The 13,986-nt window shown below is 52.1% G+C and overlaps 1 protein-coding gene and 1 pseudogene across 2 annotated transcripts in view; both read left to right on the top strand.

Annotated features, from left to right (window-relative positions):
* Window positions 1-2,860: 2,860 nt before the first annotated feature.
* On the top strand, window positions 2,861-3,436 carry LOC101995123 (annotated as a pseudogene).
* Window positions 3,437-6,724: 3,288 nt separating this feature from the next.
* Window positions 6,725-13,986, top strand: part of Traf2 (TNF receptor associated factor 2) — a 29,789-nt gene continuing 22,527 nt past the window's right edge. Inside the window, exons 1-2 of one of the 2 annotated variants that reach the window (XM_005346294.3) lie at window positions 6,725-6,763; window positions 13,464-13,682. In XM_005346294.3, coding sequence (XP_005346351.1) covers window positions 13,495-13,682 — 188 coding nt within the window. In that variant the 5' untranslated portion in view covers window positions 6,725-6,763; window positions 13,464-13,494. Of the gene's footprint in view, window positions 6,790-13,463; window positions 13,683-13,986 lie in introns of both variants that reach the window. The other variant, XM_026778817.1, reaches the window with a different exon arrangement.

The raw sequence follows: 13,986 nt of genomic DNA on the forward strand, positions 1-13,986 counted from the left end.
AAGTCCAATTCGGCAAACCATTGAGTTTGTTGGGTACTTCCAAAGCATGGGTGAGCAGAGGAGCAAATCCCAAAGTGGCCGTAAAAGTCTCACCCAGCGCGGATGACGACTTCCTTATGGCCGCGTAGGTGGCGTCTCCCTTCACTTAACCTCCACATTATAACTCTAGCACCTCCTGAGAACAAAAGACTACTTATGTCTGAGGCAGAACTGCTTATATCTGGCAGGGGAAAGAAAGAGGAAAGAAAAGAGGCACTGAGATCTCAGGTCTGTGACCAGCCCCACCCAATTCTTCTATGAAGGGATATCAGGTCCCAATCTTGAGGATCACCTGGGAATAGTCACAGCTGCTGATGTAAGCAACAAAGGCTGCTACCACGGTAGGAGCCCCTGTGGAGAATGTGATAGGGAGGGGCAGGGACACCGGCTGCCGCAGGTGGAAGGGGGCCCCTGGGATCTCAAGTGTTGAGATTACAGCTGACATCACCACAGACATGTGGCTGCATGGCCTTGGAAGGATGGCTCCACTTGCTAGGTCTGAGTGGGAGCAGTGCTGGTACAGGTGTGTGGGTAACAGCGAGGCTACCCTGTCAGATGCCAAGAAGGTCCCGCTCACAGCCCTTTCCCTCTCTGGACAGCAGGTGGCATACTCGCTGTTCTCTGAGAAGCTAGGAAGCCCTGGACTCTGCCCCATTACCTGACAGCCAGCCAGTGTGAACAATGGACCACAGAGGTCACAGTTCAGAAATGCTACCATTATATCTTGTACAGATGACGTGTTTATGGTCATGAGAACCCAGGGTTACCAGGAAAGACAGCGGCTTTAACCTGAGGCTCTAAGGCCCGGAGAAGGCCCAAGCCAAGCACAGGGAGTGTGGTTCTGCCTGGTACAAAGGATTGTGGCCAAGCTGGACCTCGGCAGGAGAGTCTGATCCCCAGGGCTCATGAAAAGCCAGATGCAGCAGCTCACTTCCATAGTCAACAGTATGCCTGCCTATGGCAAGACAGGAGGCAGAGACGAGAAGTGTTGGAAACTTGCAAGCCAGCTAGCCCAGTCTAAGTCATCAGTGGCAAATGAGAGCCCCTGACTCAAGGGGAGCGGTGAGGAAAGACACCCGAGGTTGCGTTCTGACTTCCACACACGTGCAGTACGCACTGTCCTGCCCAATCACCACAGCCTACCCCAACCAACTCTGTCAGCACTTGAGGTCCCAACCTGTTTCGAGGTGTCACCTCAGCCGTCTTCAGGACAAATGCCACGGCACACGCCCACGCAGAGTCAAAGGTTCTACTGAAGAGGGGGTTGTGGTTGATCCCAGGACTCAGGGAGTGAGCAGGTGCTGTGTGGGTCCTCTTTAGTCTGTCCACGGGACACCCCCAACCTCTGCCTGGCCCTCTGGTTGTCTTGTTGGGTAACTTTTGCTTTCTTTTTAGCAGAAAGGAATGCACGTGGGAAACCCCTGCGTAGTCCAACGATACGGTGACTCACCCATTTTCCAGTCGGCGAGTGAGGTGAGTCCCCGGGATGTCACGAAGTTCTGTGCTGTTGGGTGGGGCAGTAGCGAGGCCACTTCCCATTCAGGACATCTCCCATCTGTTGACCTGGTCTAAGTCTGTACACACTCTGCACACCAGTATGCCACCCCCCAAAAAATGCACACAAAATCTCAAAAGTAGAGAAATCTAAAGGCCACATTTGCGGTGGCAGCATTGGGCCAGCAGGCTACAGTTAAGCTAGGGTAATGTCATTCTCTGGCTCAGCTGCCATTAAGGGCAGGGGGTAGTGCCTTGCTGGTGAAATCTTTGGTGGATGTGGGTGAGGTGAGGTCTGGAGGATGGAACAGACACACATTTTCCCTTAGGGGAGTAGACGCTCTGCTGTGAATGAGTCTTTCTGTCAGGCTAGGCTGCTAGTGTCTCAGCACACGCTCAGGCCTCTCAGGCGCAGCCTGAAGGAAACACCTCCTTACATTGGTAGAGCTGAGAGAGTTCCTGCAGATGGGGACTCACTAGTGCTTGGGGCAAACATGCTCTAGCGAGATCATCGACCCAGTGGCTGCCTGAGTTCTTTCAGAAGACGACAACCTCGCTGTCACATTGGTGGAATTCTTGATTCGGTTAGGGGAATTCCACCTCCTGACGAAGCAAGAGTGCAGTCAGGACGGCCGGATCAGTAGCCCCAGCTTCAAACAGTTTTCATCCTAGAACCGTTTTCACGGTTGCAGGGGATCTCCTTGTGACCAGGATCTCACCTGGACTCCCCTTCTGCTCCCTAGTCCTTGCAATCCTCGTGAGATTGCTACTGTAGTTATTACGGTCAGAGCCCGTTTTGGCATCCCTAGCAAGACGCTCAGGCACTTGTCCTCAATAAGCCAATTAAAGAGAAAACGCACCAGTGAAAAGCAAGAAAGATTTACTCATTGTGGCCAAATTAGAAAGAAAGACAAAGCGATCCAGTGACACAACCTCCCCACATTCACCTTTAGGGTCCTGCATGAAGTTTAACTTCAAGCAAAGAGGCCAGAGTTATGCATCACTAAGCAGACCGGGTTAAAGTGTGGTCCTGCCATCACTCACCCAATTGTCTCAGCTCCAGTCTACCATGCAAGATAGATTGATGTTGCAGATCTCTTCCCACGACACAAGTTTTCCTTTGGTCGGTCTGGGCTTCGGCCTTTTCCTTTTTCCTGCATGAGATTCCTGGAGAGTATTTCAGTTTCTTGGAGTCCATTATTTTAGGAGCCTAATATCCAAAGAGAAAGGCTATCGTAGAATAGTTTTAAGACGTCTCACGTTTGCCAGCTGGTCCGTAAGATCTCGTCCCCTTCACCACCCCGAGGGGTGCACTACCTGACTGGCCATGGACGATACCCTGTTCCAGTTGAAGCAGCCAGAGAAAATGACCGAGAAGGCAGAGAAGGACTCCCGAGGCTGAGCAGGCCAAAGTGAAGAAGGCCCTTCAACAGAAAAATGTGGAGTGTGCCCGCAGGTGTGCTGAGAACGCCATCCGCAAGAAGAATGAAGGTGTAAACTGGCTCTGGATGGCGTCCCGTGTGGATGCAGTAGCCTCCAAGGTGCAGACAGCTGTGACCGTGAAGGGGGTAACCAAGAATATGTATGGCACAGGTGACCAAAGCTCTGGACAGGGCGCTGAGTGCCATGGATCTCCAGAAGGTGTCTGCGGTGATGGACAGGTCTGAGCAGACAGGTGCAGAGCCCGGATGAGCACACATTGGTAACAGAGGATTCCAGGAGCTCTGCCACCACGCTGACCACACCCCAGGAGCAGGTGGACAGCCTCATCGTGCAGATTGCTGAGGAAAATGGCCTGGGGGTCTTAGACCAGCTCAGCCAGCTTCCAGAGGGCGCCTCTGCTGTGGGTGAGAGCTCTGTGCCCAGCCCGGAGGACCAGCTGTCTCGGAGGCTGCTGCCCTGAGGAATTAGCATGCCCTCGGCAGGTGTTGCCTCCCTTCTATGATGTACCGGAGACTTCTGCCCCACTTTCTCCAACCCTTCATCGCTGCCTTGGCTCTTTTCCAACCTGTCGGGCTGGGCGCCTTAGAACTGAGCCTTAGGTTGGGCAGTGGGCCTCTGTCCTGGTATTGAATTTGCACAAGTGTGGGTGACTCATGTGACTTGTGGGCCACAGCTGGAAGAGGGCAAGCTCTGTGTTGTCCTTTGCCTAGGTGGAGTTGACAGGGTTTGACCAGCAGCTGTGTGGACTTCAGCCCAGGGCTTCAGGGCCTTCAGTTTCCAGTGAGCACACACCTGCTGCTTGCTGTGGCCAGGGAGGATCAGAGCCACACCTTTGCTAGGCAGCTCCTGGGAGCCTCTCCCCAACCTCTGCAGACAGGAAATCCTGTTGAGTGACAGCCCCGAGTAGGTTCCTGTGGACTTTTGTGTACCAGAGATGTCCAGTGCCACCAACACTGGCTGGAGCCTTACAGGTGGTTCCTCTCCTCCATCTTCCCAGGGCTGAGTTTGTTCCTTGGCTGCCACTCCCAGCCGGCTGAGTTGGCCTGGGCTTTCTGTCCCTCAGCTCCCTTCCCCAGCCCACAGAACTGGCATCCAATCTCAAGTCCAGGTGCTCCCTCCCAAGAGATGCTTACCCTTCCTCAGCAGCTGCCTCTGGAAGGGCTTGGGGCCACTTGGCCTGCGCATCTGTCTGATGGTGCCAGGCCTCCAGCATTGCCGCTTTTCAGGCCCTTTAAAGCTTCTCACTCTTGAATGTGAGGTCCCCTGACTCTTCTGTCCTTTTAGATACAGGCTGCTGCCCTTCTGCCTTCTCCAGGGGAAAGTCAGGGTGGCTAACAAAGGAAACCAGGACAGTCATCTTCGGGCTGCGGTCAGCTCTTTTACACCCTTTTGTAGTGGGAAGCTGGCAGGGAGCAGGCAATGAGACTGCCTGGGGCAGCCTGAAGGCTGTGTGTACCGGCGGCTGTTGTAGTTTCTGCCTCCTGAAGTTTACTCATGTTCTTAAACCTCCTGGTGGTTTTGTTCCTTTGCCAAAGTGAAAAGCACACAGGAGATGGGGTGTGTTTGTCCAGCCCTTTCCACAGGCTCAGCAAGGCAGTACTGCCTGCAGGGTTACACTCAAGCTTGGATACTTCACCTGGACTTGCTGTTCAGTTCTTTATTAGGCCACAGTAACAGCTTCACAGAGTTAAACTGTTTCTGTTCTGTACTTCGGGGGCCCCTCAGTGTTCCACATTACAAAAGTGATGTTGGGGGTGGGGACCAAGGTACAGTCTAACCACGGGCCCCTCTGGCTTCCTGAAATCAACCTGCATGACAGGTGTTGAGAGTAGCTGCAGTCTCTCGGGACAACTTGTGAGCTCTCTGAGTCCTGGAGAGTGCAGGATTTGTGGAACACTAGTAGATTTGGGGGGTGCTGGGTTGGGTTCATCAAAATGGGCATATCTGCCTTTAAAATGCTGTTGTAAATAAATTGATTGTTGGAGAATAAAAAAAGATGTGTTACATTTGTTTAGGCTATGGAATATTTGCTTAATGATATAAAGATGTTTATTTTTTTTTAAAGATGTATTTATTATGTATACAACATTCTGCCTCCATGTATGCCCACATGCCAGAAGATAGAACCAGATTTCATTACAGATGGTTGTGAGCCACCATGTGGTTGCTGGGAATTGAACTCAGAACCTCTGGAAGAGCAGTCAGTGCTCTTAACCACTGAGCCATCTCTCCAGACTCCAGATGTTTATGTTTTATGTTGCATTTGTTTAACTACAGGAAGCTGTTACTGTGCCTGTGTAAAACACCTGATTGGCCTAATAAAGAACTGAACAGTCAACAGCAAGACAGGAGAAAGGATAGGCTGCGTTGTTAGGCAGAGAGAACAAATAGAAGGAGAAACAGGAGAAAGGGTAGGAGGAGCAAGAGAAAGAAGGGGCCAGTCACCCAGCTACACAGCCAGCCACGGAGTAAGAGTGAAAGTAAGATATACAGAAGTAAGAAAAGAAAGACGCACAGAGTCAAAATATAGGCAGGATAATTTAAGTTAAGAAAAGCTGGCAAGAAATAAGCCAAGCTAAGGCCAGGCATTTATCATTAAGAATAAGCCACTGTGCCGGGCGGTGGTGCCACACGCCTCGGGAGACAGAGGCAGGCGGATCTCTCTGAGTTCGAGACCAGCCTGGTCTACAAGAGCTAGTTCCAGGACAGGCTCCAAAACCACAGAGAAACCCTGTCTCGAAAAACCAAAAACAAAACAAAACAAAAAAAAAACCCAAAAAACAAAACAAACAAAAAAAGAATAAGCCACTGTGTGTGATTTATTTGGGAGCTGGGTGGCAGGCCCCTCATAGAGCGAAGAAAAATGAGCCAAAAGAGTAAAAAGAACCAACAGCAAACAGCACAAGTGTCTCTCAAACTCAGCTACAGAACAAATGCAGAGGAGACTCGGGGTATCGTGCAGAGGTGTCCATCCTTTTGACATTGTGATATAACATTTACAAGTGTTGGGATGCATTCATGGTCATCCTGGGATACATGCTGCAGGCTGGACATATCTGGTGTAGAATATTGGTGAGATCTTGAGCTGGGCGGTGGTGGTGATACCTTTAATCCCAGCACTCTGGAGGCAGAGGCACGCGGATCTCTGTGAGTTCTGGTCTACAGAGCGAGTTCCAGTACAGGCTTCCAAAGCTATGAGAAACCCTGTCTCGAAAAACAAAACAAAACAAAAAAATAGATTGGTGAGATCTAATTATTTTGTGTGTATACATATCTATGTGTGTGGTGTTATTTATACATGGTTTGTAGTGTGTGTGTGTGTGTAATAAAATAATGCATACATTCCTGCTCTCTTTCCATATCAAGGATCCCAGGGATTGAACTAGGGTCATCAGGCTTGGTGGCAAGTGACTTTAGCCACTGACCTCCAGAGCACCAGGTTCGTGCTAGGAGCACGATTGTCCCAGGAGGACCTAAGCCAACCCGCGGCAGCCTCACGTCAGCCCCACATCGACTTTGCTAGAAAGCGGGGAAACAAGCTCAGTACCAAGCCGCGCGGCGCCGGCCAATCGCCGCTCGCTGCGGCTCCCTGCTCGCTCCTGGTAGGTTCCTGCCTCCGTCCGTCAGAGGAGAGGGCCCAAGGCGGCCCATTTGACAAATCGACGCCCGCTGCAGCGCCCTGGGAGCTCCTGGTAGGCTCGGGCGTCTGTCCGTCAGGCGGGACGGGCCGCGGCAGCGGGGGTGGTTCCCGGCGGACGCTGAGTTCCGGGCGCGCGGAGACCGTTGGGTGAGGCGGCGCGGAGCCGAGCCGGGGTCAGCGCTCACGGCCGGTGTGGCCGGGGTCAGGCGCGGGGCGGGAGTGGCGGTTGGGGGGTCAGGTGCGGGGCCGCCGCCGTCGGGGTCTGGGGGGGGTGGGGTTCGGAGCCGCGGGGCCGGAAACTGAAAGTCGGCGGGAGGGGGGCCGGAAAAGTTCGCGACGTCGGCAGCGGTGCGTGGCTGCGCGCGCGGCCCTGGGCGCTGTGGTTCGGGGTCACGGCCTTACGGTCCCTTCCCCCGATCTCGGTCCGGCGTCCTGGCTGTGGGACCCAAGAGCCCCACTTGCTCTTGGGCGAACGCCTGGTCTCCCGGGCCACTTTTACTGCCCACCTCCCCACCTGCATCAGCTTTTGAACCTAGGGAGTCAAATTAAGTCTGACGCCCCCAGTACTCAGGCGTAGTCGCCCTTTCAGACTCTGACACCCGGCTCCACAGCCCACGGACACCCCCTCCCCCCAAACTCCCTGTTGGTGTCTCATTTTTTCTGGTGTCCTTTATCTTTTCAGATCTCACCTTTCTGCCTCTCAGGACCTCTTTCTCTGGGAGCTATCTTGATGGGATGCCTAAGTGTCAGGGGGTTTGGTCTGATCCCAGGGCCCTTTTCTCCTTGAAGCCTGCTTAGTGGAGGTTGGGCTTGGCGGACACTCTTCATGATGGACATGTAACCCCAAGCAGGTAGTGAGGACATGAGATTGGTTAGAACCCAAAGGCGTACTCCCTGCGGGCCCTACATTCGGAGAAGCACAGAGTTGGGGGACTCAGGAATCCTTCAGCCCCACGGACACAGTGCAAGGTCATCTTGCATGCAGTTCACTAGTTGGAAGTCCTCTGTTTCTGGCTACCAGTTGGTCCAGAGAGGTCACACTTGGCCTTGCCACAGTGCCCCATGCCTGTGTGACTGCCTGAGAAAGGTGATATTTAGTGACCCCAAAATTACTGTTACTGGGTGGAGACCTACAACCAATCCCAAATTGGTGTTTAAATCTTTTAAAAATTAGCTTTATGGCTGTATTTGTTGTGTACCACAGCATTTTAAAGCATTTGACAAAAGCTCAAGCATTCCCTCCCCCACTTACTTGCTTTTTGTTTGTTTGTTTTTTTGGATTTTTCGAGACAGAGTTTCTCTGTAGCTTTTGGTTCCTGTCCTGGAACTAGGTCTTGTAGACCAGGCTGGCCTCGAACTCACAGAGATCCACCTGTCTCTGCCTCCCGAGTGCTGGGATTAAAGGTGTGCGCCACCACTGCCCGGCTTCAGGGTTTCTCTTTGTAACCCTACAACTAGTTCTATTGACCGGCTGGCCTCCCACTCACAGAGATCCTCCTGCCTCTACCTCCCAGATGCTGGGATTAAAAGTTTGCACCACCACCACCGACTCAAGGGTAATTCTTTATCAAGCCTTGTGTGTACAGCTGGAAGGCTGAGTGCTTACAGCTGCGGTGTCTCCCTGGCCTGACCTCACAGGCAGGTCTGTGAGGTGTTTATGTATTTGCTGTTTCTTTTTCCTCTGGGGACCCCCCCCCCCCGCCTCAGTACTCCTGGAACTGGACAGGCTAGTCTCTGACAATGCAGGCTGCCGGGAACCCTATTACTCTTTCCTGTTTGCCGGTCATCAAGGGGCAGACTTGGTCCTCAGCACCTCTCTCTGCACACCTAATGGCTGATGAGAGCCTGGAAAAGTCTGTGCAGCGACTGGAGTGAGGGCCGTGCACGTGCACGTCCAGTCTCATTGGCTCCTGGGCTGCAGCACATGGGGCGCTTCGACAGAGCCCTCCAGGATTCTCTGGACTGTGATTCCTCCTGCACATAGAGGAATAGTGGCCTGGGCTGCACCACAGAAACGGCAGCAGTCAGCTTGGAGAAGGCCCTCTTCTAGGAAGGAAGTGTGTTTCCAGCCTGTCATTTCATTGCTGTTTTGGGAGTTGGTTTGGGGTTTCCTTCTTGACAGTGGAATGCTAAGCCCCCAATTCCCGTGTGTTGTTACGTAAATTGTGAGTATGGCGTGGCAGGTGGATCCCATGGGAAGTTGTGAACTGTACAGGCATGGACGAGGTAACCTGGAGAAGAAAAAAAATCTAGAAAAAACTGCCATAGGTCCTGAAGATTATGCCAAAGGTGGGGTGTGCAGCTTCAAGGCTTATGTTGGAGATTTCCCCCCGTTTGCTGCCCCTTTACACTGGGCATCCATCACACTACTGTACTGTGCTTGCCCTGCTGCTAGCCATAGAGAAGGAGACCCAGTGAGTGCGCTCTGCACCTAGACCCTGGGACCCAGGTGGGCAGTGTAGTTGGTGTCTGGGGGCAGCTTGTAATTTAGGTGGATGGGAACTGGAAATCTGAGCACAAAATCAAGGATTTGGAATTTAGACAGCAGGCACATGACCCAGAGTTGGGGTGCTCTGTTTAGAGCAGAGGGCATGGGTTGGGGATGGGGTGAGTTTTGGAAGGACTGGGCCAGTTGTTACAGAAAGGGATTTTGTGCTGTGTGCCAGAGTTAGCTGCTGGCTGTCTAGTTATTGATGTGACTGCAGCCATCAGTGGAAGGCGACTTCCCTAGTAGTAGCCAGGAGGGGAGAGCTGTAGAAGCTGGCTCCCCTCCTTCCTCTTTTAGTTCTGCACTTGCCTGCTGACAGCCAGTCCCGGGAGTAAGGCCCTAGCAGAGTGGGCATGGCGCAGACTTGAGAGAACTGGTGGGAGCTGGGGGAGGCAGACAGGTGGAGTTGGCGCAGCTTTAGCTTTCGTGACCAGAGCTGGGAAGCCATTGAGGTTCTAAGCTGAGTAGAGGCTCAGACTTCATGCTGTGATAAAGGTTCCTCTGGTCCCCAGGAGGCCACAGTGGCCCCAAGGAAGCTATGCAGTCAGGGCTGGAGCTATCCATTTGTTTGAGTGTTGAGGTCCTAACAGAACTCAGGCGTTCCATTCACAGGTGAGAGAAAGAAAGAGACAGACAGACATTTAAACCTAAATCTGGAACTGGGTAGTCATGGCACACACCTTTAATTCGAGCATTCAGGAGGCAGAGGCAGGCAGACCTCTGTGAGTTCAAGGCCAGGCCAGCCTGGTCTACGGAGTAAGTGCCAGAATAGGCTCCAAAGCTACAGAGAAACCCTGTCTCAAAACAGGAGAAAGGCTTGTTGAGGGGCATATCTGGGAGAAGGATAGACAGGGAGGTTAGAGCCCAACTGTGTGTTGTGTCCTTTTTTAAATGGAAACATTTTCTTACTTGGCCAGGTGGTGGTGCCTGCTTTTAGTCCCATCACTTGGGAGGCAGAGGCAGGTAGATCTCAGTGAGTTTGAGGCCAACCTGGTCTACAAAGAGAGTTTCAGGTCAGACAGGACTGTTGTTACACAAAGAAACTCTGCCTCAAAAAATAAAATACGATTAAACCTGCCCTACATTCATGTCTTTCTGGTTGTTTAGTGCCAGCTGGGGTTTTTTTTTTTTGTTTTTGTTTTGTTTTGTTTTTTGTGACATGGTGTCTCACTGAGCTCAGGCGCTAGTGAGTTTTCTCCCACAGCGCAGATGCACGCTTGAGGCTGGGAGACGCATCCACCCCAAGAGCGGGGCAGAGTCAGGTTTGCCCTCCTGTCCAGGGCCATCCACCCTGGTGGGCGCTTAGAGTAGATGGAGGTTATACATATGCTTTATGAACTTGGATGTGGGCATCATTAAATTATGTATGCAGAAGAATCGAGTGGATGTGGGCACGTGTGAGCTGTGTCCTGCAGGTTAGGGACACCCAGCAGCCTTGTCAGGAGTCTCAGCCTTAGACATCAGTGTGCCTCTTCTGTAAAGGGGACTCCGTGAGTGTGGGGGTCATTGTGCTGCTTATTGGTTCCCAGGGGTGGCCAGGGGGGATGACCTGCTGTTTGTAATGCTGTAGTTGTGTGTACTTGAAGATCTCAAGGGTTCTGAGTTAAAATTCTTTCTGCTTGGGCTCTCTGTTAACTACTCCTGTCTAGGTACAGGTGAGAAACTTCTTTCCTCTTAGAAATGTACAGATAGAACAGAGGAGTTCTCTTGCTTTCGGACTCAACACCCTCAGCCAAGGGTTGGTTCACAGAAACCGGTCATGCTGGTGCCTAGCATCTGAAAAACGGTTGTTGGATGAGAAGAAGGTGACAGATGGCAGCTGTCACTGCTGCATTGTGAATGTTTTAATATGTGTAATCAGAATCGAGGTACACTGGAAAGGATAGCAAGCTGCATGTAAGTAACAGTCATCTTTTAATGAATGCTGCGTTGAAAGCCACGCTAGTGTGTATCCAGGCATGTCCTGGTGGTGCCTGGGGCTCTAAGTACCCAACTACCAGTGGAGGCCAGTGACACTGTGTTTGAAGAAGGGCCTAGGGTTGAAGTGTTTGGGAGCAGTCGGAAGCAGTGGGGTCAGGGCATGGCCAGCGGAGTGGTTGTACAGTTCCCTCACTTTTTTTTTTAATATTTATTTATTATGTGTACAATATTCTGTCTGTGTGTATGCTCTAAGGCCAGAAGAGGGCACCAGACCCCATTACAGATGGTTGTGAGCCACCATGTGGTTGCTGGGAATTGAACTCAGGACGTTTGGAAGAGCAGGCAATGCTCTTAACCTCTGAGCCATCTCTCCAGCCCCTAGTTCCCTCACTTCTGAGTGTGGCTCGACACTGTAGTGGTGGTGTTTGGGATCGGTGTGAAGGAGAACAGGGCAAGGTGTCCACCAGACGAGGCAGGATTGGCCAAGGGTTGGGCAAAGAGTGGGCTTGTTGAGTCCCTGGTGAGCAGCAAGTAACCCTGAGGGCAGTGGGTAGGGACGAGGAGGGAGGGCCTTGGCAGACTGGCCAGTAGACCTAGAACCAAGTGACTCAGGCTGTGGAACTAGACCCACACTCTGTTTTTCTCACCGTAGCCTTCCACCAGGCCTTTGACTGCTAGATGGGGTCTTGTGCATGCCAGGATGTGAGTGCCTGGAGGCTTTGAGGGCAGGCAAGTCAGTGGGGCCAGCAAGGTTTGAAGGAGGCAGCAAGGCACTGTCTGGCAGTTGCCAAGCATGAAGCAGGCAGTGCTGCCATTGTTCCTGGAGCCTGGGAATTGCCTCTGGTATTTAAATGTGGGAATAGTTCTGAGAGGTGATTTGTTAAATGAAACATGACTGGGATTTTGCTGGGAAGAGAGGACTCCGGAGATGCTGCTGCTCCTGCTTATGGCCTCCCTGCCTTCAGCACACCTCCGATACCACACACTTCCTAGTCTGCATCCCAAGGCACATAACCCACTTCTTCCTTAAGCTCAGCTTCTGAAACTGAACCCGATCTTGGCAGCTAAGACCCTGGAGGTCCATGTCCTCCCACCCCCTACCCCAGACTTCTTTGCCCTCATTGGGACTAGCCTGCTCTTCTGAGTGAGAGCCAGCGGTCTTCCCACACTCTCCTCAGAGGCTGAGGAACCCTGTTTGGCAGAAAGTATGGTTAGCAGCTACCCCCAATGTTTACACTGCCTTGGACATGGAGATAGGGCAAGGAGGTTGTCACTGGGAAATGGTGTACTCCAGGTATGAGAGGCCACTGGAAGATAGAGGTACCAGGTTGCTCCTTCAGGTAGTCCAGGCCTCTCCACACCTGCCTCAGCCTGAGTAAGCCTCTCTTCTGGGCTCCTGAGTGTGAGGGCTCCCAGAGTGCTACCTGAGAAAATGGGGAAGCAGAAGGCCTGGGTGCTGTGTGATTACTCTGGGAGTTGAGAGGGAGCCCAGTGGAGGCCGCTGTGCTGGAGGATGAGGGAGGAGCCTGGGGCTGGAGAAGAGGAAAACAGGATGGGGCAGGCAGAGGTGGTTCTTCTGGTATGGCGGGTGATGCCTAGAGGAGGGAAGAGATGGACTCTAGTTGGCTTTGAGTGAAGCATCTTGGTGAGGATGGCAGGTGTCAGGTCTGGATGACAGGAAGAGGGAGGGGCTCTGCAGGCTGTGGGCTCAGTGCAGTGTGTGGAGAACTGATACCAAGTAGGGAACCGTGATTAATGCAGACTGACCGTGTCTCATGCCCAGGTGTCCACCTCCAGGGGACTGTTTGGGATCTAAGGACTGCCAGCCTATGGTATGCTTCAGAAGCCATCTGCCGTCTTAAACATGCTCATTGTAGGGACCATGGGTGTAGGATGGAGGATGCTGACTTGGTCTCTGTAGGAAGTGCTCCAGCCAGGATTGATTTGATGCCAGAAAGTAGGAAGCTGATGAATTGGATAGTTACTGTGGGTGACATCAAGTCTCGTCGCCCTTATTGTCATCTCTTCCCATATTTGTAGCAGGAGATTGGTTTGGCTTATCTTCAAGGCTTCCCAGAACTCTAAAATCTTGTTTCTTAGATCCTCTTTCAAGATCAGTGTAGTGACCCAGGCACCTCACCATGTGCCTCCTAGTAGATGTCACCACCACCTTCCTTTTCCCTCTAGAGTAGTAGTTCTCGTAACCGTGGGTTTTGACCCGTTTGGGGGTGGAAGACTCACGGGGTTGCCTGAAACTATTGGAAAACAGATATTTATAATTCATAACTAACAAAATTACTATTATGAAGTAGCAACAAAAATTATTTAATTTTATGGTGTGAGGAACTATATTAAAGGGTTGAAGCACTGGGAAGGTTGAGATCCACTGCTCTAGAGGATTATTCTGAAGTGAGATGTGATGTGGTCTGTTTTCTTTAGGGCTTTGTGGTGTGTGTGGGTTAAAACTCACATGGCTGCAGCCAGTGTGACTCCCCTTGGCTCCCTAGACCTGCAGCAGCCTGGCTTCTCCAAGACCCTCCTGGGGACCAAGTTAGAAGCCAAGTACCTGTGTTCAGCGTGCAGAAACATCCTACGGAGGCCCTTCCAGGCCCAGTGTGGTCACCGCTATTGCAGCTTCTGCCTGAAGAACATCCTCAGGTGTGCATGGCATGCTGCCCGAGTGGGCAGGGGCAAGTGGGTGGGTCTGATGTTAGATTGCACTATCTAATAGAGTGGTTGTTAGTACAAATTCTCCTTGGATTCTGGAGGCTTACCCCAAACTAAGAAGGTAAAATTTACCACTTAAAACCATTGATTGAGAAGCCGGGCGATGGTGGCGCACGCCTTTAATCCCAGCACTCGGGAGGCAGAGCCAGGTGGATCTCTGTGAGTTCGAGACCAGCCTGGTCTACAGAGCTAGTTCCAGGACAGGCTCCAAAGCCACAGAGAAACCCTGTCTCGA

This window comes from Microtus ochrogaster, chromosome 4 (assembly GCF_000317375.1).
Source record: "Microtus ochrogaster isolate Prairie Vole_2 chromosome 4, MicOch1.0, whole genome shotgun sequence".
Classification (NCBI taxonomy): Eukaryota; Metazoa; Chordata; class Mammalia; order Rodentia; family Cricetidae; genus Microtus; species Microtus ochrogaster.